This window comes from Chionomys nivalis, chromosome 9, assembly GCF_950005125.1.
Source record: "Chionomys nivalis chromosome 9, mChiNiv1.1, whole genome shotgun sequence".
Taxonomy (NCBI): Eukaryota; Metazoa; Chordata; class Mammalia; order Rodentia; family Cricetidae; genus Chionomys; species Chionomys nivalis.
This window is the reverse complement of record NC_080094.1, coordinates 82,957,581-82,982,642: the sequence shown is the minus strand read 5'-3', so window position 1 is coordinate 82,982,642 and position 25,062 is coordinate 82,957,581. Positions and strand designations below refer to the sequence as shown.

At 47.3% G+C, this 25,062-nt stretch overlaps 1 protein-coding gene across 1 annotated transcript; it reads left to right on the top strand.

Moving 5' to 3' along the window:
- The first annotated feature begins 129 nt into the window (after positions 1-129).
- Positions 130-24,427, top strand: Arhgap1 (Rho GTPase activating protein 1). The gene is made up of 13 exons (XM_057780928.1): positions 130-266; positions 3,304-3,475; positions 3,689-3,784; positions 13,467-13,554; positions 18,695-18,826; positions 19,011-19,097; positions 19,249-19,347; positions 20,302-20,409; positions 20,495-20,571; positions 21,010-21,087; positions 21,810-21,938; positions 22,148-22,251; positions 22,376-24,427. The coding sequence occupies exons 2-13, from the start codon at positions 3,343-3,345 to the stop codon at positions 22,562-22,564; spliced, it is 1,320 nt and encodes a 439-aa protein (XP_057636911.1). The 5' UTR covers positions 130-266; positions 3,304-3,342; the 3' UTR covers positions 22,565-24,427.
- Positions 24,428-25,062: the final 635 nt, after the last annotated feature.

The following is a 25,062-nucleotide window of genomic DNA, read 5'->3' as shown; positions in this document are numbered from 1 at the left end:
TATGTCAACCCGCCCTCCTTAGGGCACGAGGAGTCGGAAAGTTCTACTGTCTAACCTCTTAGACGGGCATTTTGGCAGGTGACTCTCGGAAGTGGGCGGGACACCTGGAAAGCCATGTTTGGGCCAGGAAAAAACCGGAAGTAGGAAGATGTGGCGGAAGTAGTTGGGGCGCGGGGGCCCCGGAGGGGGCGGTTCCCGTTCCTCCTCGGAGCCGGATGTTTGCCGAGCTTTGACAGGCGTGGCAGAGGGAGTCTTGCCTGAGCGCGGTGAGCTGCAGAGCGCGGGGTCTCGCTGGGCGCGGTGGGGGAAGGGGAAGAGCTGCGCTGGTCGTCTGAAGGGCTTAGGTCCTAAAGGGGAGATTTGGAGGTCTCTCCACTGCCGGGATTTTGCCCCACTTCGGTGTTTGCAATGAGAAGACAGCCACTTTCTCTGACTTCTTCCTTCTCTCTCCAAGGCATAGGCCAATACAGAACAAACCCGTGGGTGGGAGAAGTCTCCCTGACAGGATCCGCAAAGCTCTGAGATCGAGAAATTAGGGGGAAGTGATCGACTTTGCCACTTGATTGGCCATGCTTTCTTCTCATTTTCTTGTGAAATGAAATACATTCAGTGTAGTTTTTTGACTATGCAAACGAGATTATAGTTGGGAGTTACTGTCGTGTAGGATTTTTGTTTTTCCGGAGTCACAACAATCCGATTCCAACACCAGCAAACATTATGACTTCAAGTTGCTATCTCTGTTCTGCCCTGGTATTCAAATTCTGGCTGCCCCTTAGTGGCTCCTCTTTGAACCCTATGAATTTGTGACAGACACATAGGAGTGTTGTTGAGGGGTTGACTTTCACCAAGAGGCCACCTCAAACGTACTTGTGGATTGAAATCCTGCCTCTGAGTTCTATGACCTTTAGCAAAGTGTTCATCCCCCAGCCCCCATTTTGCTCAAACTGTAAATGGCTTTACTAGCATACGGAGTGCGGTTGTGAGGTGAACTGGTTCTGGTACTATGTTGGTCTTTCACAAGTGTTAGTTCCTTTCTTCTCTTAGGAAAATCATTCAGTCATTCATCTAATGACAGAATGTCTACTATGTGCCAGGCATTATTCTGAATGAGCTGCTTTGTTTTCTGGTGCTGGAGAGGGTCTAGGGCTCTGTGTGTGCAGGCAAAGTGCTCTATTACTGAGCTGTGGCCTTAGCCTTCGAAATAGGCTCTTAGGCAGTAGTCCCGAGGCTTGTGGAGCCTTTAAAATTGCATGCAAGATTTCATGGATCTGTTCTTTTTTTTTTTTTTTTGAGAAGTTCACAGATATCAGAATTTTTGAGAGATTTATGATTTTGCCAAAGTCTCTTTCTTTCTTTCTTTCTTTCTTTCTTTCTTTCTTTCTTTCTTTCTTTTTTTTTTTGGTTTTTCGAGACAGGGTTTCTCTGTGGTTTTGGAGCCTGTCCTGGAACTAGCTCTTGTAGACCAGGCTGGTCTCGAACTCACAGAGATCCGCCTGCCTCTGCCTCCCGAGTGCTGGGATTAAAGGCATGAGCCACCACCGCCCAGCCGTCAAGTCTTTTTCTAAAGTGACGCGTGAACACTCTCTAAAGGTAAAGGTTTACCTGCCAAAAGCGCAAGATTCATCTTAGAGAGAGAAGTGTTTCTGCAGAGCTGAATAGGGCTCGCAAGTGGCTGGTATTATTTCATCTCTATCGTTTTGTGTTAGAATTTCCCTTCGCGGGAAATTCATCTCCCACTGAACAGCAGATAAACATCTGGGCTCAGAGAAGGCAATAGAAGGGGCCGAGAGAGGTCAGGGAGCTGGGCACACTGTGATTAGTTTTGCTGGTAAAGGAGGTTATGTGGGAGTTGAAGGAGCTCGGGAGAGAAAGAGGCTGCTGGGAAAGAGATGGGAGTCCCATTCAGCTGTCCTCCCTCACACACAGCTCAACTCTAACTGCTACTTTTAATCCTGTTTACTTCCAGCAAGTGCTTCTGAGCACTGGGGAGTTCGATCTGGGAGGAGCCTTTGCTTCCCCTACTGGAAGGCGCCTGCCCAGGACTCTGCAGCTGCTGGCCTGGGCAGGCTGTCACTTGGTTTTCCATATATTCATTTCATGCTTTTTCTGTCACGTCAGATACTTACTGTGTACAAAATGATTTCTCTTGCATAGCTGTGAGGTTGGGGGTGAGGAACCTATATTTTGGTGTCCAGCTGGATGAATGAATTCCCAAGGGAAGGGAGAAAAAGAGCAAGCAAGAAGCAAGGTCATTGGCTTTGAAAACCTGAAACAGTTTTCCTACTGACTCAGTATATTGCCATGGTAACAAGGAAGTTGTTGCTTAGGCCCTGGGAGCTGTTCACCATTTAGAACCCTAGGCTGTAATGTGTGGGGAGGGGCGGTTGTCATGATCCTTGTAGCCCACAGTGAGCATCTTACGTGGCAGCTCTTCTTTCTACCCCCAGGCCCTTTCTCTCCTCTTACCTGTCCAACTGATTCTCTGACCTTATATGTCATTTTCTCCTGGCCTCGGGAATACAGTTTCTTCTTTGGTGTTGGGCAACTAGGTTGGATGAAGCCTCCTTCCTCACCCATCTGGTGAGCTCAAGGGAGGTGCCACCTCCTTTGGTTAGGTCCTAGACCTGGTTTTAGTGCCAACTCTCCTCCCAGCTCTTCTGTCCTGACTCCATGCTCTAGATATTTCGGGCAACCTCTTTTCCTTCTGTGCCCTAACATCCTTAAGACAGTCTGTTGACTTTGCCACAGTGAAACCACAGTCTGGAACCCCTACAGGTTTAGAGAGGGCCCAAGAGCATTGGGGACCTACAAGGGTTCTGCTGGGATTGGCAGATAGATTCCATTCCTTGTCCCAGGTAAACCAAACTGCACACTTCAGCCATGACCCTTTTCTCCTGGGACCCTATTATCTTGGACCGGAGAAAGAAGTGGGATAGCCAGGGTCCCAGATGGCCTTTTTCATGGCATTTGGAGACTCTTGGATTCCTCAGATTCTTGTAGCATCTATTCCTGTAACTGTTGGGGAATGTGAGGATATGCCCTTTGGCAGCTGGGGCTGCGTTACTTGGTCAGTTGGGTGACAGGCAGTGTGGGATCTGGCTGAGGACCTGAAGGGAGGTGCTGGGCTGTGCCATCCACTACTCCAGCTGCCTTTTCTGGCAACATGCTCTGTGGGACTTTTGGCAGGATTAGGACTGTTGAGGAATAGGGACGGGGTGCCAGAAGAGAAAAGAAGGGGACAGAAGTGTTCACTGAAAGAATTACAGAATCTGACCCACCACTTTTCCTCCCCTCCACATCCAGGTTTCTCCTCTGGTTCTTCTGCAGGGAACAGACACAGCCATGGATCCTCTCTCAGAGCTGCAAGATGATCTGACCTTGGATGATACCAGCCCAACTCTGAACCAGTTGAAGCTAGCCTCCATTGACGAGAAGAACTGGCCTTCTGATGAAATGCCAGACTTTCCCAAGTCAGGTGAGTGGCACAGTGTCTCAGGCAACTGTAGACACCCCGAGAGGAGGCTCCTTCCTGCTGGAGGGGTCTCCAGGGGGTAAGGTTGGGCCAAGGAGACCAGCCCTAGAGTATGGCTAGACTGTAAGTTCCCTGGGGGCAGGCTAGAGAGAATGAGTCATGGAGAAAGTGCTATGCCAGCCCCAAGGGTGACTCTGCCTTTGCCATGCTCCTCAGATGACTCTAAAAGCAGCTCTCCAGAACCTGTCACACACCTGAAGTGGGATGACCCTTACTATGACATTGCCCGGCACCAGATTGTGGAAGTAGCAGGTAAGCATGCCCAGTATGGTACTTCTTTCCTGATATTCCGTGCTCCTGGTTTAGAGAAGCCAGCCTCTTTTGCTACCAAGAAAGGGTACATTTTGTGCCTAGCCTCTGTCCTGCTCTTGGGCTTATGGATCTTCCCTTATGAGCATGGACTGGTTTTGATTGGTATGTACCACTGCTTCCTGACGTATGGTCCCATGGTCTCCCACTGCAGCCGGAATGTGGGAGGCATTGTGGCCTAAGAGCTTTGAAGTTAGAAAGTTGAGTTTGATCCAGTTTTGTTCTCTGACCTCCTTTCTCACACTGTTGTTGAGAGGAGTTCAGTGATTCTCGTATGTTAGCATCCTGGGAGCTAGAGCACAGTGGGCTCCAAATTAGTGGCCTTGTCCTTCCTATCCTGTCTTCCCTTCACTTGCCCTGATCCTGCTTTTATCAGTCACTGGAGATGCGGATAATGTCGCCCCCTTCTGGGGGTTTGGAATGAGCAGAGCCTTTTCAAGATGCACAGTGCCACGTGACTCCCTGGAACGTCCAGTTTCTAGTGGGTGTGCTGCCCTGCTGAGAATGGGTGCAGGATGCCGGGCGGTGGTGGCGCACGCCTTTAATCCCAGCACTTGGGAGGCACAGACAGGTGAATCTCTGTGAGTTCGAGACCAGCCTGGTCTACAAGAGCTAGTTCCAGGACAGGCTCCAAAGCCATAGAGAAACCCTGTCTCGAAAAACCAAAAAAAAAAAAAAAAAAAAAAAAAGAATGGGTGCAGGAACCCTTTGGCTCTCTGCTTCAGGAAACTCCCTGTGTCATAAGCAAGCCCCAGAAGAGACTGGAGCAGGGAAGTAGTGAGCTTCAGTGAGCTGGCTCTTGCTGTCATTGTCGAAGGCATTCCCATGGTGCCTGAGTTTCTGATGCTTACTTTGGTCTGGGTTGGAGCCCTTGAATGATCTCTCTTGACCCTGCAGAAGCAAGATAGTTTCTTCCTGGCTTAGGTCTGAGCCTGGGAATCTGAGTAAGGTGTCAGGGTGTCTAATGTCTGCCCTGACAGCCTCCTGACTTGGTAGTCAGTCAGAAGACAGCAGGTGAGGTTGTTCCCCCCACTTTTTGTCTTGCAACAAAACACCACCTTGCAGCATTTGTTTGTTTGTTTGTTTGTTTGTTTCTCCAGAATGTGGCGAGCCTGAGGGGGCCCAGCCAGGTAGGTGTTAGTTCTGGTTGTCTGTGCTTGGCCCCCCCTGGCTGTGGCCTCTGACTTTATGAATCAGAAAGGACTCTTGGTGGAGGCAGGTGGGACCAGCTTAATTGCAGCTCCTTCGTAGGAATCTGGGAGCTGGTGTTGGCTTTGGAAGCGGGAAATAGCAGAGTTTCTGAGAGACATGATGAGGTGGAGACCCAAAACTCTGGAGAGGGGAGCTCTAGGGGCTGTACCTTGGGAGGCTACCAGTATAGACAAGTCTTGTTTGAAGAGCCAGTGGTGATGTCTGACTTAGAGTTCAGAGAAAGGACCTGTGTGTAAGGGAGAGGAGGCAATACTCCCAACTCCTCGACAACCTATGTTTGTCCCTCCCTTCAGTAGCTGCCATGGACCTCAATCAAATTTGACTTGGTCCCCGTAGGGTCTTTCCAGTGTTGTGCTGGAACAGTAGACTCTATAGAAGGCAAAGAGACCATTATTTGTAACCTTTTCAGTTTATACAACAGCTGGTTTCAGGCTTCCAACATAATGTCAACTGGCTTGCAAAATGCCTGGCAATAGAAATATTTAACAAGGGGCTGGAGAAATGGTTCAGAGGTTAGGAGCACTGGCTGCTCTTCCGGAAGTGCTGAGTTCAATTCCCAGAAACCACATGGTGGCTCACAGCCATCTATAATGAGATCTGGTGCCCTCTTCTGGTGTGTGGGCATACATGGAGGCAGAATGTTGTAGACATAATAAATAAATCTTTGAAAAAAATATTTAACAAATGTAAACAGTCTTCATACACCATAACTTTCTCAGTCCCGACCTCCACCTTAGAAGTCCTTGTCCTGCAGGTTGTGGGCAGCAGCACCCAGAAAGCCTGCTGGAGAGGCTCTCCTGCTGCTGGTTAACATCCATGTTACCCTGAGAGAGCCTGATTGGTATCTGGGGAATGCAGGCTTCTCCTACTCCACCCTCTCCCCAGCACCCAGCTGCTAGCTCTGTGTCTCTCTTAAGGGTCCAGGGCAAAATCAGCTCTAATCCCTTCTGAGAGTAGGGAGGGAGTTCCGGTGTGCTTCCTGTAGTAGCCACCCTGCTTGCTTGCAAACTTGGTGATGGGACTTCATTTCTGAGGAGTCAGAGGATAAGGCCTAGAGCCCTAGGGCTGCAGACTCGTCCCAGGCATGCCTTCCAACTGCTGACTGATCCTTGATCCCCTTGCTGTCTTGGCTTTTTTCAGTGTGTGTTACTAGATCAGCCTTATGGTTAGCACCGAGGACTTGCCTGGGTATCCTCCCCCTTTCCTAGAAGCTTACATTCTTACACTGGGTATGATTCAGTGGTAGAGCTCTCAACCTGGTGCAAGGCCTGGGTTCCAGCCTCAGTACTGGGAAAAATGAAACAATAAAAAGGAACCTAACAGTTCAGTCTTAAAGCCAGTCGCGTCCTCTTTAACCCCCTACCCAGGGCTACCAGGGTATAAATTTCTTTTTCTAGACAAAATGCACATCTGTGTAACTTTTTGATGAACCAGTGAGTTTATTAGGGTTACTCATAAAGCATGGATGAAGGGTTTCTACACGCCACTTCTGTGGCCAGCTGAGAGGTGGAACAAAATGCTCCTGGCCTGTAGCCTTACCCTTTCACTGACACCCTACATTCCAGAGCTCTCAGACCCTCTACCTTGGCCAGGTACTCAACTCTTCCAGACAGGTTTCAAATAAAAACTTCAACGCCCTCCCCAGGCCTTCCCACTTCAACCTTGCACCTGCATTCCAGGCATTCCTTCTGCTTAGATGGAACTAGGCAGGTGATGCTCCCCTTCATGCAGGAATCCCAGGACTTCTGAACTTCAGATTGTGTGGCTGGGCTGCGTTCTATGTCTGTGTCTCTCCCCCTGCTCTGCTGCTTTCCTTTCCCCCAACAGAGCCAGTTGGAAGTAAATGAGGGCAGGAACTTAGCTGGGAGCCACCAGCAGCTGCCCCCCAAAACACTAGCACTTCAGGGTTCAGAGAACTAGTGGCACCCAGACCTGCCTCCCTCCAGGTGTGGTGCACACATACCTATAATAAATATTAAAGCTGGAGGTAGTGGCACACACCTTTAATCCTACTGCTTGGGAGGCAAAGGCGGGGGGATCTCTATAGTTCAAGTCCAGCCTGGTCTACATAGTGAATTCCAGGACAGCCAGGGCTACATAATGAGACCCTGTCTTGTAAAAACAAAGACAAAAACAAACAAGCAAAAATACCGAATTCTATCACTCAGTAAACTGAGGTAGAGGAGCTTTAGGTTTAGGCCTGCCGGGTATATATATACCTGCTAATTGACGAAGTCTCAGTTTACCTTTTAGAATTAATTCAGAGACTTTCCACATAAGTTTTTAATTTTTTAATTGGTTTATGTGGTAAAAAGATCCATTCTAAGATACTTCCCTCTGCATTAAAATTCCTGTAGGAGAAATTCTGGAAGGCAATATGACTAGAATACAATTAAGATTTGGATTCACCCCATCCACATGTGCCTCCTGTAATTTCTCCTCAACAATCCTCAATTCCTTTTCTGCTTCAGCTGTTAATTCTCTGGGACTATTCAAGTCTTTATCACCATCTAAGGTTTTGTTTAAATCAATTATTAGATCAGGTGTTATCCCAACAGCCAGTCATAGACTGGAAATGTCTCCTAATAATCTTTGAAAGTCATTAAGAGTCCGTAACCGGTCTCTCCGAATTTGTGCCTTTTGTGTTCTAATTTTCTGTAAACCTATTATGTAACCTAGGTAATTAACAGAATCCCTTCTTTGAATCTTTTCAGGAACAACTTATAATCCCCATTTAGGCAAGACTTTCTTTTTGTTTTTTGTTTTTTGTTTTTGTTTTTTTGTTTTTCGAGACAGCATTTCTCTGTGGCTTTGGAGCCTGTCCTGGAACTTGCTCTGTAGATCAGGCTGGTCTCGAACTCACAGAGATCCACCTGCCTCTGCCTCCCGAGTGCTGGGATTAAAGGCGTGTGCCACCATCGCCCGGCTTAGGCAAGACTTTCTTTACTTTAAACATCCTTTCTAAAGTATCTGTATTTGAATCAGATAACAAAATGTCATCCATGCTGTTGTAGATTATAGATTTGGGAAATTGCTTATGTATTATTTCCAGCAGATGGCTGACAAAGTATTGGCACAGGGTGGGGCTACTGAGCATTCCCCGTGGGAGGACGGTCCATTGATATCTTCTAGTAGGCTGAGAATTATTTTAAGTAGGGACTGTGAATGCAAGCTTTTCTCTTTCCTTTTCTTGTAATGGTATAGTGAAGAAACAATACTTTAAATCAATAACTATGAGAGGCCACGCCTTTGGTAACAGAGAAGGCAGAGGAATTCCAGGTTGTAGAGGGCCCATAGGTTGAATAACCTTGTTGATAGCCCTTGGATCTGTCACCGTTCTCCATTTTTGAGATTTCATTTTAACAAATACAAGAGAATTCCAAGGGCTGGTAGCTTCGTCTGTATGTTGTACCACTATTCTAAAGCCTGCAACTTTTCCTCAGCTAGAGGCCACTGCTTAACCCATACTGTTTTCTCAGTTAACAATTTTAAAGGTAGGGCTGTTGGTATCTCTGAAGGCTTATCAATTGCTTTGTGTTCTTGTACAGCCCGAATGGCTGGTGTCCATCATCTATAAGATCTTCTAATATTTTCCTCAAAAACATAAGATTTTAGGACTGCAGGAATGTTAATGTGGGTATTCCATTGCTGCAATAGGACACGACCCCACAAATTCACTGCATTATTGGCTATATATGGCCTTAGTCTTCCTATTTGCCCTTCTGGCCCTATGTATTCAACCCAAGATAGGGTTCCAGTTCCCAAGAACTGAACATTTACCTCTTGAAGAGGCCAATTCGGATGCCAAGATTCTGGAATAATGATACTTACATCCACACCTGTGTCTAATAAGCCTTCAATAAAAATGCCATTTATATAAACTCTTAGCTTTGGTCTTTGATTGTTTATATAAGTCTGCCAAAATATACTTTTCCTCTGTCCCACTGGAGTTTTTTACACATCCTCCACATTTAACTCATCATTCAGACCAGTATTGCTTTTTACAGCAGGCATTGGATTTTTTAATTTTCTTGGTGAGACACGTTCTCCATTATAACTGGGAATGACTGGATCACATTTGTCTTGGAGGCTTGCAAGAGGCCCCTCACAGCATTTCCCGATGGTATCGGGTTGCCTTGTCTATCTCTCATTGACCTACATTCATTTGTCCAATGTGGGCCTTTGCCACACCTCCTACAAATACCTAAAGGCTGAGCCCTCCTATTTCTGCCATTCCCAGCGAGGCATTATTCCTAGGAATCCATTGTCTACAACCCTTCTCAGATTTCCCATTCTACCACAATTAAAACTTTGGTATTTTGATGTCCTCTCTTACCATTGGAAATTGCTTCTCCTACCCACACTTCAGTACCATAGTCAATTGTCTCGACATTCAATGTATGCAAGACCCATTCATCCATGGCTGCTGATCTGATCTTTTTTTTTTTTTTTTTTTTTTGGTTTTTTTTTGAGACAGGGTTTCTCTGTGGTTTTGGAGCCTGTCCTGGAACTAGCTCTGTAGACCAGGCTGATCTCGAACTCACAGAGATCCGCCTGCCTCTGCCTCCCGAGTGCTGGGATTAAAGGCGTGCGCCACCACCGCCCGGCTTGCTGATCTGATCTTTAATGGCCCAAGGATCCATTTGCACTCAATGTGGGCATCCTCATAAGCCGAATATTCAATTATTACATGTCAAGCTTCTGGGTCAGTTACTCCTATTTGTACAGCCCTAGTCTTTGCAAAGAGTCACTAAAAGATTCTCTCTGGCCCTCTTTAACCCTAAGATAGATTCAATTTTCTTTTCTGGTTCCTGAATCCTGTCCCAAGCCTTTAAAGCTGCTGTGGTACATAGGGACAAGGTGTGATCATCATAAAGAACTCGATCCTTAGGATCAGAGTAAGGTCCTTTGCTTAGAATTTGATCTAGGGAAATCTCAAGTCCATTTACTTTTTCTTATTGCTCTAAAATTCTCGCCTCCTCTTTAAAAAAAAGAACCTCCAAAGTAACTGTTGTCCACTTTCTAGGACTGCTGAGATTAACTGAGCCCAATTGTGAGGTGTGGCTTTGTTACTGAAAGCCCAGGTTTTGACCATCTCCCTAATAAAGGATGAATGTAGTCCATAAACTACAATTGCTTCTTTAATTTCCTTTAGAAATTGTATATTCTTTGACAACCTTAGGGTACTTGGGTCCAGATGCTTTTTCTGTTGTTATTACTGGAAAGGCAGGCAGAACTCTGTGGAAGCTATCCTGGAGATTTTTATGTACCGATGTGGTTAAATTTTTGCCTTTGTACCTTTTGTTCCTGGTCGTCAAATTTGATAATTTCCTCAATATTTTCAAATCTGTTTACCATTGCCTTTTGTAATGTCTGGATTCCTGTCCCGTGTTCTGCTCTAATGACCTCATTGAGGATTCCAAGGTATGAAGTCTGTCCAGTAGAGATAATGTCTCATCCTTGGACATAATCTTTTTTTTTTTTTTTTTTGGTTTTTCGAGACAGGGTTTCTCTGTGGTTTTGGAGCCTGTCCTGGAACTAGCTCTTGTAGATCAGACTGGTCTCGAACTCACAGAGATCCGCCTGCCTCTGCCTCCCAAGTGCTGGGATTAAAGGCGTGCGCCACCACCGCCCGGCCCTTGGACATAATCTTTATAGCATGCATATTACCTTCCTGGAGAGACATTCTGCCAATCAGTCTGTCAGTCCCCCTTGACAGAGCGTGATTAAGACAGTCAACAGTGCAAACTCTCTCAAATAATGTTTCAGCACCCACTGTCATTGATTGGGTTTTATGTGCCAAATCGGCTGTTTCCTTCTCCAGAGTGCTTAATCTTCTGTTAAATGAAGTCGTGTCCTTCTTCAGATTTCCAAAGTCTTTCCTGAGAAACGTGGTTTCTGTCTGTAAAGACTGCACCATTTCTAAAAATGCCTCATTCTTAGCCCTATTGTCAAACCATTTTATAAGGAAAAAATATTGAGGACAAAACTAATCCCCAGAATTAAGATTAATGATGTAGAAAGGACATCATATAAGCTTTGTAATACCTCACACATGCTGTAAGTAAAGAGGCTGTTGAAACCTTGCACACTTAGGTTGTCTAACATATGGCCCTTTTAAATTAGCAACTTATCATCTATATTTAAGATATTAAATCTTACTTGTGGTTTAATTAGCTGGATTAGGTGCAGTAACCGTAACCCGCCAGTAGGTGTCGCGGGCCACCTACAAAACTAACCCAGTGGGGTATAGCGGTGCAGTTGGGAGTCACGTGACTGGCATGAATCTGATTTTAGTGTGAAATGCTAAAAGATATGCTTAGATCAAAAAACAGTTATTAGCCGGGCGGTGGTGGCACACGCCTTAATCCCAGCACTCGGGAGGCAGAGGCAGGCAAATCTCTGGGAGTTCGACGCCAGCCTGGTCTACAAGAGCTAGTTCTGGGACAGGTACCAAAGCTACAGAGAAACCTTGTCTCGAAAAACCAAAAAAAAAATATTATTAATAGAAATCACAAACTGTGTGTACTGCGGTGGGCCCCGATCAGTCAGCAGCCGCAGGAGCACAGGGATAACAAGATAACAGCAGGCACCCAGGAAGTGTGTGGTGGTGAGAGGACTGGAAGCCCTTCTGGAGTGAGTAATGAGATAAGAACCACAGCCGATCTGCAGCAAGAAAAGCCACCTCTGCGGCTCCACGCACCGTCCGCGGCTGGCTGAGGGAGGGCCTAGCCAGGCACACTCCAAGCTGGCAGTGGGTAGTAGAGCTGGGGGTTCTAAAACCAAATGTTCTTCGTTGTCGCCACATGAAGGCATAAGTCACAAAACAGTCCCACACCAGTTTGGAATTATAATCAATAAAAGGGTTATTTATTTAAGGGGAAAACTTACAGATCACTGTCCTAGACAACAGTTCTGTGCGCAAACAGGAACAGCGTCTAGCAGCCAGAAGTGGGAGCCAGAAGAGGAAGCAAGAGAGCGAGAGCAGGGCTACCGCTGCTTTTTAAAGCAAAAGAGACCACACCCAAGTGGGCTGGGATCTTAAAGGCTATTGGCTGAAGGAGTGGAAGAGCTCCCGCCTCTCTGAAGCCTACTCATTTGCTTCCCAACTCTGTGGACCTGTGGTCTTAGACCAGTGGTTCTCAACCGTCCTAATACAGTTTCTCATGTTGTGGTGACACCCCAACCATAAAATGATTTTTATTGCTACCTCATAACTGTGATAAATTGTAATATAAATATCTGGTAAGCAGGATGTCTGATTTGTGACTCCTGTGGAAAGGTCATTTGATCCCAAGGGGTTGTGAACCACAGTGGAGTAGCACTGTCTTAGACTCTCACAAAATCATACAGTAGCTGCCCTTTGTTCCAGGCTGCTCTCACTTAGCCGATTCTCAAGGTTCGTATATATTTTGTGCCATATATCAGTACTTTCTTCCTTTTTGTGGTCATACTTTTATTGCATGAATATACATTATTTTTCATGACATAGATTATCTTGTATCTCAGCGTAGCCTCAAATTTATTTAAGTGTAACTAAGGATAACTTTGAACTTCTGGTCTTCCTGCTTCTATCTCTGAGAGCTGGTATAACAGATGTATCTATCACTTTTGGTTTATGTGGTACTAGGGATCAAACCCAGGGCTTCCTGTATGCTAACCTGAGCAGGCATGCTGCCAACTGAGTTACATCCCCATACATTTATCTACTGATGAATGTATGTTGTCTCCACAAACATTACCCTTTCAAGGTGATTTTACTTACTTATAAAAAAAGGGTCTCACTATACCTTGCTATCTTGGAACTTGCTTGGTAGACCAGGCTCAGATTCACAGTTTTTCTGTCTTTGCCTCTGCCTCTCAAGTGCTAGATTTAAAGGCACTCAACACTGTATCTATCCTAAAAGTGATTTTATTACTACTATTTTGTTTTTATTTTTTTTGAGACTATGTCATGTAGCCCACGCTGGCCTTGAACCTATTAAAATTTGAAAGGTCTTTTTTTTTTTTTTTTTATTTTTGAGACAGGGTTTCTCTGTAGCTTTTGGTTCCTGTCCTGGAACTAGCTCTTGTAGACCAGGCTGGCCTTGAACTCACAGAGATCCACCTGCCTCTGCCTCCCAAGTGCTGGGATTAAAGGCGTGTGCCACCACCGCTCTGCTTGAAAGGTCTCGAAAGCCTGATCCTCCTATCTCCAAAGTGTGGGTTTACAAGTGTCACCATGACTGGGTTAAAAAGCAAGGTTAAAATTTGGGGGAGGCGTGTCCCAATTCAGTGCGCTTGAAGTAACTGTACCCAGCATGCCCTTGAGTAATGGACATGAGTCAGCCAAGCCCCTGCAATCACTGGCACAGGCCCCAGGTTGGTATGGTTCATTTTTCACCAGCTGTGCTCCATCTTCCTCCACACTTAGGTGATGATAAATATGGGCGGAAGATCATTGTCTTCAGCGCCTGTCGGATGCCCCCCAGCCATCAGCTGGACCACAGCAAGCTCTTGGGGTGAGTACCCTCAGGGCGTCAGGTGGGGCTGCTTTATATCATCTGTGGGAAAGAACACTGGATGAGCAGTCAGACCTGATTTCTAGTCCTAGAGACTGTGACCTTGGCAAGGGTCTTGGAGCTTTATTTTCTCAACGTTTAAAGATGATAATGAGGCATGTGGCCTCTTTCCTGACAGGAGTGAGATGGCACACCAGAAAATAATCTTGAAAAGTAAATCCTTTCCAAATATGGATGGTGTTCCTGATATAGTCGTGATTCTCTCTCTCTCTCTCTCTCTTTTTTTTTTTCTTTCAGTTTTTTGAGACAGGTTTTTCTGTGTAACCCTGACTGTCCTGGAACTAACTCTGTAGACCAGGCTGGCCTCGAACTTATAAATCCACCTGTCTCTGTCTCCTAAGTCCTGAATTAAAGGTATGCACCACCACTGCTAGCCATAATCATGATTCTTTTTAAAAATAATTCATTCAATTTTATTTTATATGCATTGAAATGAGGGTGTCAGATCCCCTGGAACTGGGGTACAACTATGAGCTGCCCTGTGGGTGCTGGGAATTGAACCCGGGTACTCTGAAAGAATAGCCAGCCAGTGCTCTTAACATCTGAGCCATCTCTCCAGAACCATGATTTTTAATCATTTCTATTTATAATCATAAATAACACCATCTTACTTTGTACCTAGTTTGGTTCAATGGCTGCTGTACTTGTGGGGCTTCTGCTACCAAATGTGTATGAACTCTCTCTAGGCTGCTTGTCTAGGTCACTGGTGTAGCTGTGAAGAGACTCCATGACCAAGGCAGCTCTTAGAGAAGAAGGCATTTAACCAGGGACTTGCTTACAGTTTTAGAGTTTTTGTCGTTGTGGTAGGGAGCTGCACACAGGCAGCCATGGTGCTGTGCTGGAGAAGTAGTTGAGAGCTGCATTTAGATGTGCAGGCAGCCGCCAGGCCTGTGTGTGTGTGTGCTTATACACACACACACACACACACACACACACACACACACACACGCACACTCACACACATACGGCCTGGCATGGGCTTTTGAAGCCTCAAAGCCCACCCCTAATGAAACACCTCCTCCAATAAGGACACAGCTCCTAGCCCTTCTGGTCCTCCTCAAACACTTCCTGTGGTTTAAGCATTCAAATATATGATCCTATAGGACCATTCTCATTCAAATATATGATCCTATAGGGACCATTCTCATTCAAAGCACTACACTGGCTAAATGTGGCGACCCTTATCTGGGTCCATAGCAGGGACCAGTGTGCTGTCAAGGGATGTGGGGTATTCCAAAAAAGCAGCAGAAATTGCCCTCAGTTTGTTCAGGGTGACCATTTTGTGTTTTTCCTGAGCAGTTTCGAGTGCTCTCTAAAGTGTAAAATGTGTACAGTACCCACAGCAGCTCCCTAAGGTCTGTGCACATGCAGGGTTGTGGTGGTCTCAGGTGGTCTCAGGGACAGGCTGGGGGCCTGAGTGTGGAGTTTCTGCTGGCCTCTGCTGAGGGGCTCATTCCTTGTAGTGGCCTCTCTTTCCACAGCTCCTTACATGAACAGCAGTCTTGTCGGCGACATACCATGTGTCCAACTCGGAGCAGTCACCGTAGAGCTCACCCCAGGAGGCAGAGTCACAAACCCCACTCCAGCTTTTTTGTTATATTGATGTACCAAGTAGCAGCCTTGTGGCTAGGTGATGGGTCCAGTGAGAGGAAAGCGCCTAGTTTTTAGGGCAGTTACCGAGACAGCTGTATCTATCTTGGGTCTTCCTCCGTGCTCAAAGAGTCCTGGGCAGTTTGCTGTTGCAGGCCCTCCTTCCCTTCATACACACACACACACACACACACACACACACACACCGCTTGGTCACAGTCCCTCCTGAGACCAGACTCGTGTTTCTAGTCACTAGTTCTGTCTGTCCTGTTTTCAGTCAGATTACATTAGGCTTGGCTTTTCCCCACTCCCCACCCAGATCTAGGGGGTTGAAATGGAAAAATGCTTGAAGCTTGGAATCAGAAGACCAGTTAAATTTGAGCTCTGAATTTTAACTAGCTGTGTGCTTGGAGGCAATTCTCACTGAGGTCTATATAAACTCTGAGTTCTCTGTGTCCTCACAGAGTTCTTGTGGGTAATAATGAAATTTCATCATATATATTTTTAGAGTATTACAATTTTGGGAGGTTAAAAATATGTAAGTTGTTATGCAGAAAAAAGCACCCCTATAAAACAATGAAGTCTCACAGGCCTGTCACCCAGAAAGAAAGCCATTGCATGCTGCTACATCCACTTTGTATTTTCTTCTCCATTTGGAACTGTATATTCAATTTGATGTTTTGGATGATTCTTTCATCTTCTGAGTATAAAACATTCCTCAAAGACATCCTTTGATGTCCTTTTGTTTTTTAGCCCAGACAGTGGCGGTACACGCCTTTAATCCCAGCACTTGGGAGGCAGAGGTAGTCAGACCTCTGAGTTTGAGGCCAGCCCAGTGTACTGAGTAAGTTCTAGGACAGCCAGAGTTACAGAGAAACCCTGTCTCAAAAAAAAAAAAAAAACAAACAAACCAAAAAAACCCACACCCAAAACCATATTATTTAGCTGGACATAGTAGTGCGTGCTTTAGTTCCAGCACTTGGAAAGCAGAAATAGGTTGATCTCGGTAAGTTCCAGGTCAGCGTGGTTCCAGGCAGACTGGGTTATACAGTGAAACCCTCCCACCCACCCCCAAGAAAACCCTCAAAAACCTTGTAATTTACATATAATATGCATATAGAAAAGTAAACCAAATGTGTACTACTTTTTTTTTTCTTTTAAGCCAGCTCTCATTTTGTTGGCCAAGCTGACTATAAACACCTAGGCTTAAGTGATCTATTTGCCTCAGCTTCTTGAGTATCTGGGACTACATACCTATAACACTACACCCAGTTTCTGGTGAATTCGATGATGTATGTCTGCAATTTCAGCACTTGGGGGCTTATGAAGGAGTATTTTGAGTTTTAGGCCAGCCTGAGCTACAGAGTGGGACCTTGTCTCAAAAAACCTAAAAACAAAGCAAACCAGAAACTCCATACATATCAGTGCCCCGCCCCACCTCAGGTCTCCAGTTTGCTTTTTTCCAGTATCTGCCTCCGGCATGACTGCTGTTCTGATGCCTGACCTCACAGATTAGTCCTGTCTGCAGAAGCATCCCGTGAGATGGTCTATTTATAGATGTCCCATGATTTCTTTAGCCAATCTCCTGATATTGGACAATTTGCTGGCTGCTCAGTTGTTATTTTTTCCCTAATAAAACTCTGAAATGAACAGTCTCCTGCTCCCCTCTGTTTCCTTAGGAAGTATTGAACATGCTTTGCCCATCTTCTGATGGGCCAAACTCCACTGCACTCCAAAGGTCACGGCGTGCATCCATGGCTGAGAGTGTCCGCTGTAATCTTAGCTATTCTCCCATGCAAAATGCCATCTTTTTATAAGATTTTATTTATTATGTATACAGTGTTCTGTCTGTATGTCTACAGGCCAGGAGAGGGCACCAGATCTCACTACAGATGGTTGTGAGCCACCACGTGGTTGCTGGGAATTGAACTCAGGACCTCTGGAAGAGCAGTCACTGCTCTTAACCTCTGAGCCAACTCTCCAGCTCGATTCTTTTTGTTTTGTTTTGTCTTTTTGAGAATAGGGTTTCTCTTGGTGTAACAGTTCTAGCTGTCCTGGAACTTGCTCTGTAGACCAGGCTGGCCTCTAGCTCACAGAGGTCCGCCTGCTTCTGCCTCCCAAGTGCTGGGATTAAAAGCGTGCACCACTACTGCCCGGCTTCCAGCCCGATTCTTATCATTATTACACAGAATAATTTAGCCCTTACCCACACTGAACACTTTGTGTTTACAAAGGGCTGTGGTACTAAGATGTCATTTTGCAGCTGAATGTGGTTGCCAAGGGACTGATTGTCCATTTTCTAAGAGGTCTGACCCTGGGCTTTCTACCCTCTTCTTATTTTATTTATTTATTTATTTATTTATTTATTTATTTATTTATTTGAGACAGGGTTTCTCAGTGTTGCTTTGCAACCTCCTGGAACTCACTCTGTAGACCAGGCTGGCCTTGAACTCACAGAGATCCACCTGCCTCTGCCTCCCTAGTGCTAAGATTAAAGGCGTGTGCCCAGCTAAAGATTTATTTATTTGTTTGTTTTTTGTTTATTAAGTATACAATGTTCTGCCTGCATACATGCCTGAAGGCCAGAAGAGGGCACCAGCCTTCATTACAGATGGTTGTGAGCCACCATGTGGTTGCTGGGAATTAAACTCAGTTCCTCTGGGAGAGCAGCCAGTGCTCTTAACCTCTGAGCCATTTCTCCAGCTCCCTATTGTTTATTACTTCCAAATTTCCAGTGTGTTCAGCGTGTGTGTGTGTGTGTGTGTGTGTGTGTGTGTGTGTCTTTCTGGTCCATCAAAAGCCTATGGATTGGAACAGTTAACCTTCTAGCCGTCCTGACGTCCTTTCATGGACACAATGTTTTATAGACTGTACCATAGATCCCAGATTCTGTAGGAGGCAGAAGTTCTCCAAGGTCTAGAATGCAGTCTTGGCATTGGACACTTCACCGCTGTGCCACAAACTGAAACCTTGGCCAAGCACCTGACCTCTGCTCATTGCCGTCATTAGTAAAACAGGGTTGACTTGAGCTCCGTTGTAATGTGGAAGAATGAGGTAATGTATTGGAAGTGTTTGGCAGACATTAAAAGCTTTTACCAATAACCAGTGACTGTCCTTGTTACTGACTCAGGGCAATCCTGAGAAAAGTATGTCAAGCCCTTTTAACTGCGGAATACACAGCCCAGCTTGGACCTCAGGTCTACCGATTTTGCTGTCAGAATGAGTGCTGTTTGCATACTTCTCCATTAGTCCAGCTCTGACCCTCTGCCTTCTTCCAGGAGAGACTGTGGGTTACACAGGCAAATGACAGCAGGGAGGTCTGTGGGGAAGGAAGCCGCGATGCAAGTACTGGTTTCTGTTGTGCAGAGGACAGATCTGAGCAGGGCTTTTTATGTGTGTATGACGTTGGGAATTGAACCTGTGGCTCACACATGCTAGGTGATTGCTCTACCGCGGAGCTACGCCCCCAGCCCTGGCACTTCTCTTGAAGGTACTTGAAGCACACACTGGACCAGTATGTGGAGAGTGACTACACACTGCTCTACCTGCACCACGGCCTGACCAGTGACAACAAGCCCTCCCTCAGCTGGCTACGGGATGCCTACCGGGAATTTGATCGCAAGTGGGTTGGGACATGGGGGTGGGCTCCAGAGCCTAGTGTGGGTGGCTCTGGGCTGACAGCTGTCTGGGTTCTGGATTGTCTGGGTTGTTCTGGTCAGGAGCTTATTCCGTGTTAGTACAGGCAGGGCCCCTAACAACCCTGCCCCTCACTCCACCCATTCCCAAGTTTTCCACTTATCCTGCAGGTACAAGAAAAACATTAAGGCCCTGTACATCGTGCACCCGACCGTGTTCATCAAAACCTTGCTCATCCTCTTCAAGCCCCTCATCAGGTGAGCAGGCCACAGGTGTGCACCCCTCACACATCAAGCAGATGCCCAGGGTGGCCAGCTTGGGGTGGTGCAGACCAGGTGCCTGTCTGCAGGGAAAAGCAAAGGCCCACCATGGGTCCAGCCTGTCCCAGATCCTTCCCATTGCCTCCAGTTTCAAGTTTGGCCGGAAGATCTTCTACGTGAATTACCTGAGCGAGCTGAGTGAGCATGTGAAGCTGGAGCAGCTGGGGATCCCTCGCCAAGTGCTCAAGTGAGACAGCAGGGTGTGGGGGTGGGGTGCTCTTGTGTGGACCCCGGAGAACCTAGGGGAGTGAGGATGGCAGTGTCAGGATCCAGAGAAAGTAGATAGAGCCTTTGACTGAATTTCTTTAAAGTGTGTTACATAAGTGGGGTGGTGTGGGATGTCCTTCTGTATATGTGTTGCTTTATTGGTTGATGAATAAAGCTGTTTCGGCTAATGGCTTAGGTATATTCCTGGCTAACTTTTATATCTTAAATTAATCCATTTCTATTAATCTCTGTATTGCCACGAGGCTGTGGAAAAGTTCCAGAGACTGTCCTTCAGTAGTTACTTGACATCTCCTTGACTCTGCCTACTCTATATCTCTGTTTAAATTGTCCACTTGGCTTTACTCTGCTAAGCCATTGGCTGAAACAGCTTTATTCATCAACCAATAGCAATAAAACATATTCATAGCATACAGAGGGGAATCCCACATCAGTGGAGCTGTTTTGAGAATATATGAAATAATCCATGGAAAATCACACAGTAGCCAGGCGGTGGTGGCGCACGCCTTTAATCCCAGCACTCGGGAGGCAGAGACAGGCGGATCTCTGTGAGTTCGAGACCAGCCTGGTCTACAAGAGCTAGTTCCAGGACAGGCTCCAAACCACAGAGAAACCCTATCTCGAAAAACCAAAAAAAAAAAAAAAAAAAATCACACAGTAGTGCTGGGCAGTGGTGGCGCACACCTTTAATCCCAGCACTCGGGAGGCAGAAGCAGGTGGATCTCAGTGGGTTTGAAGCCAGCTGGTCTACAAGAGCCAGTTCTAGGACAGCCAGGACTGTTACACAGAGAAACCGTGTCTCAGAAAAAGAAAGAAAGGAAAGGAAGGGGGGGGATCACACAGTAAATGCTTGATAGCATTGGCTACAAAACTACAGAGCCAGAGGGCCTGACCCTTGTTCCATCTACTTTCCCAGGTATGACGACTTCCTCAAATCCACCCAAAAGAGCCCTGCAACAGCTCCCAAGCCCATGCCACCACGCCCCCCGCTGCCAAACCAGCAGTTTGGGGTCTCATTGCAGCAGTGAGTATGCTGAAGTTGGGCAGGCTGGGGCTGATGGGGGCTGGACCAGCACGCAGAGTCCCAGCTCACCCCTCTGCTCCTACAGCCTCCAGGAGAAGAACCCAGACCAGGAGCCCATTCCCGTTGTGCTCAGGGAGACAGTTGCCTACTTGCAGGCTCACGGTGAGTGCTGTTGAGCCCTGGGCCTAGTGACCTTCCCAGCCACTCTCTTCCCTGGCTGCCCTAGAAAAACTCTGAGCAGAACGTAGAAAAAGTACACTCCAGGGCTGGAGAGATGGCTCAGTGGTTAAGAGCATTGCCTGCTCTTCCAAAGGTCCTGAGTTCAATTCCCGGCAACCACATGGTGGCTCACAACCACCTGTAGTGGGGTCTGGTGCCCTCTTCTGGCCTGCAGACATACACACAGACAGAATATTGTATACATAATAAATAAATAAATAAATAAATAAATAAATAAATAAATAAATAAATAAATATTAAAAAAAAAAGAAAAAAGAAAAAGTACACTCCAATGACCCTTCTTTGAATTCTAAGAGTGATCTGGCAAGGAAGTGATCTATCACCTAGGGCTCGGAGACTCACCAGCCCCTTGTTCCCCAGCTCTCACCACAGAGGGCATCTTCCGGAGGTCGGCCAACACCCAGGTTGTACGGGAAGTGCAGCAGAAATACAACATGGGTGAGTGGGCTTGTCCAGAGCGTGTGTGCATGTGTGCACAGTGATGGGGGGTGGGGGGACAGAATGGGGCGTGTTGTAACTGATGGGTTGTAAGCAAGGGAGAGAGAGAGAGAGAGAGAGAGAGAGGAGAGAGAAGAGAGAATGGGGCGTGTTGTAACTAACTGATGGGCTGTAAGCAAGGTCCCAGATTCTCTTCTTGCCAGAATTTCCATGTCCTTTGGTGTGGCCAAAGGCCCTGCTTCTGCTGCCTCACTTTCCGGAGCTGCAGCCTTGGGTTCAAGGTCATTCAGAGGCAAAGGGGCAAGGAATAATTGTCATGTTTTCCAGTGTCCTCATGCTCTGCAGATGGTCTGAGTCTGTGTACCCTTGTTGAGAGGAAGAAAAGAACTGGGCAGTGGTGGCGCACACCTTTAATCCCAGCACCCAGGAGGCAGAGGCAGTCAGGTCTCTGTGAGTTCAAGGCCAGCCTGGTCTACAGAGCTAGTTCCAGGACAGGCTCCAATGCTACAGAGAAACCCCGTCTCAAAAAACAAACAAACAAAAAAGGAAAAAAAGAGAAGAAAACAAACAAAAAAAAAAACCAAAAAAGGAAGCGAAGGGGCAGATGCAATAGGGGGTCCTGGGAAAAGGCAGCTTGTGCAGCAGACAAAAGGACAAAGTAAGGGGGCTTGTTGGCCTCTGGATTGGCCTGGTGTTCTCTCATCCTTTCTTCCTGCATGCAGGGCTGCCGGTGGACTTTGACCAGTACAATGAGCTGCACTTGCCCGCAGTCATCCTCAAGACCTTCCTTCGGGAGCTTCCTGAGCCCTTGTTGACCTTTGACCTCTACCCCCACGTTGTGGGCTTCCTCAGTGAGTTCTCTCTTTCCTCCCCATTTATGCAGATCCTCTGCCAGAGCTGGAACTGAGCTCAGGGGAGTGTATATGGCCATACCCACCGTCCCCTGCAGGCTCGTGGGCGTAAGCAGCTCTTAGAAGTCTGGTTGGGTCCCCACTAGTCTCACACCAGGGTTTCCTGGGCTAGCCCTGTGCCCTGTAATCTGGAGCTGCCCTCTTCACAGACATTGATGAAAGTCAGCGAGTGGAGGCCACGCAGCAGGCTCTCCACAGCCTGCCAGAGGAGAACTACCAGGTGCTGCGCTTCCTGACTGCCTTCCTGGTACAGGTGAGCCCTGGCCCCTGCCGCTCACCTGGTGTGTGTGTGGGTCACTGCTTGGCTGCTTGGATGTGGTTGCTGGGAGTAAGAGGCAGGGCCCTAGATTCTAGTTGTAGCCCATTTCCTTCCACAGATATCTGCCCACTGTGACCAGAACAAGATGACCAACAGTAACCTGGCTGTGGTCTTTGGCCCTAATCTGCTGTGGGCCAAGGATGCTGCTCTCACCCTCAAGGCCATCAATCCTATCAACACCTTCACTAGGTTCCTCCTGGATCATCAAGGGGAGTTGTTCCCCAGCACAGACGCCCAGAAGGTCTGAGCACAGCCCCCACCAGCCCCTTCTCTGGCAGCCCCAGTTGGGCTTGTCCTCCTGGAGTCCAGGGTTCCTGCCTAGGAAGGGGCCCTGAAGCCCTGGGAGATGGAAGTTGGAGCTCACTAACTGGGCAGCCCCTCCTCTCCCTCTGTGCGGCCCACCTCACCAGCCCTGGAGGCCTCTGTATCGTAAGACATTTTCCTTGCCTTATACCTCTCACTGCCTCTTTGGTTGCTGGGCTTTCCAGAACTGGGCTTGGCGCCTCTAGGACCGAACCTCAGTAACCTTTTTTTTTTTTCCTGCCTGTTTCCCTGGCAACTGTAGAAGACTGAATCCCTGCCGGCTGTGCTGGTATGGGGGCTGGTCCTCTCTCCTGCTTGTTAGGAGATGGGACAGCTGAGCTCCTTGACTTGAGCTGGCCCTGCTGGGTACATCCCTTTCTGGTCAGTTGCTGTGCTTTTTAGAAGTGAATGTCGGCCTGGGCACAAGCTCCCTATGCTGCCCTTCCTACTAGTACGGATGACAAGACCAGAGTCGGCTTGTCACTTGTGCCTCCTGGGTCTGTCCCTCCTCCAGAGCTACTGCTCTCAGTGTGTCCTATTCCCCCTTTCTGCCACGCCTGGCGTCTTGGATAACAAGACTGAGACTCTGAACATCTGTTGAGATGTCCTCTCCACTCCTGGGAGAGGCCAGTGCAGGTGTGTCAGCAGCACAGTCCTGGTCCTCCATGCTCTCTCACGTGTACAGACCCCCAGCCAGTGCTTGTGTTGGGTCCTTCTGGTCCATGTGGCGACCAGAGGCACCAGTGCTCCAGGATCCCTGGTGGCCCTTACTTCCTGCCTGGGTACTCTTGGAGGGCACGGAGCTCAGAAGCCCCTACGAGGGGCAGGGGTTTTACTAATAAATCACCCCACCAGGAAGATTGAGGGAGTGTGGTGGTTACCGGGCCTTTGTCTCTCAGAAACCCTGAGCCGCAGTGATGACTGACCACTTTCATTCCACACCTAGTGAAAACTCGTGACCCCTAGTGAAGGGCAAGTACCTGCAGTGAGCCTGCCTTGAGCGTGCGGCCAGGCAGGACAGCTCCAGAGATGGCACTGGGTATTGTGGGACCTGCACTGGGCATCTTGCAGATGAGGCCACCGTGTATCAGGTCTCTGATGCCTGAAGTGCTGCTTCTGTCAATCCCGGGCCACTGGATTGTCACCCACCTTTTTGTATCAAGTGTTGCTACACTCCATGTATTGGGGAGCCCTGCACCTGCCCTGTCAGTGTGTAGCTGGGGGCACTCTTACTGTGAATCCAGTGTTCACATTCACCGTGATTTTCTTGGCCCCAATCATGTATTTGACCGTCTGCACTTTTTGTATTTCAATAAAAATGAAAATGGAAATGCCCATCTGGCTGTTTAGGAAGACCCTGAACCACATGGGAAGTGCGGTATGACTGAGAAAGAGGGCCTCGGGAAGTCCCCTCCCTAGTCCATCTTAATTTTGTCTGTCATAATTTTCTTGGGGAAATGTGAACAATGAAAGTCTAAAGAAAAATGATTCCGATCCCAGTCAGTGGCATACTTCGTGAGCATGGGGACCCTGAGCAGCTCTATCACAGAGGACTCACCCCAGTCCCTCCTCCAATCTTCAGCTCCCATTCTTAAGTCTGTGCCTTCCAATATCTCATGCAACTGGGACAGATTCTGTGTAGTGGAGAGTGAGCAGGTGTAGCTTTCCCAGTGAAGATCTGATGACCCCGCTTACTTCCTTTCCAAAGACCCCCAGCCCTCGTCTTTTCATTGTGCGAATTGTTTTTGCCTCCCCCTTTACGTAGGTCCTGAGGACAAGCTCAAGTTGTCAGACTTGCGCAATAAATACTTCACCAATGGAGCCTCCTCTCTAAGGTTCTCTTGTGCTGTGGCAACAGCCCTAATGAAATAAGGGCTAGGAGCAGGTAAGAGCACCTGGTGCTCTTCCAGCAGGGGCTCAGCAGCTCCACACGGTCTACACACGCATCCATACATATCAGGATTTTTTAAAAAGATAAGAGCTGTATTATGCCTGGAAGACAGCACTCCATGATATTCTGTATTCCCCTTCCTTATTCTGAGTAGGCCCACGGCCTGCTTTCTGATCATTTTCAGGCAGAGAAGTACCAGGTACCACCCATGTTTTGTACCTGCAGCATTCCAGCTGCTCACTGTGTGTTTTACCGTGGGACCAGGGCTTTCTCTCCCAGTTGATTGAGAAGGAGAGAACTGAATAGTGTTGGATCGGGGTGGCTTTTACAGTTAGTCACATTAGGGCTTGAATCTTTGTTTGGTGTTTCTGATAGGGTCTGACTATGTGACCCTGGTTATCCTTGAGTAGACTTTGCTTGGTTTTAAAGGTTGGGATGGTCACTTTCAGGCTGGGGCGGTGGAAGTGCAAGGATGTAGGTCTCATCCCTAAAACTAGAAGTTTGTTTATTTTTAAATCCTGGAACTCAGATCTGCCTGCCTCTCCCTCTCA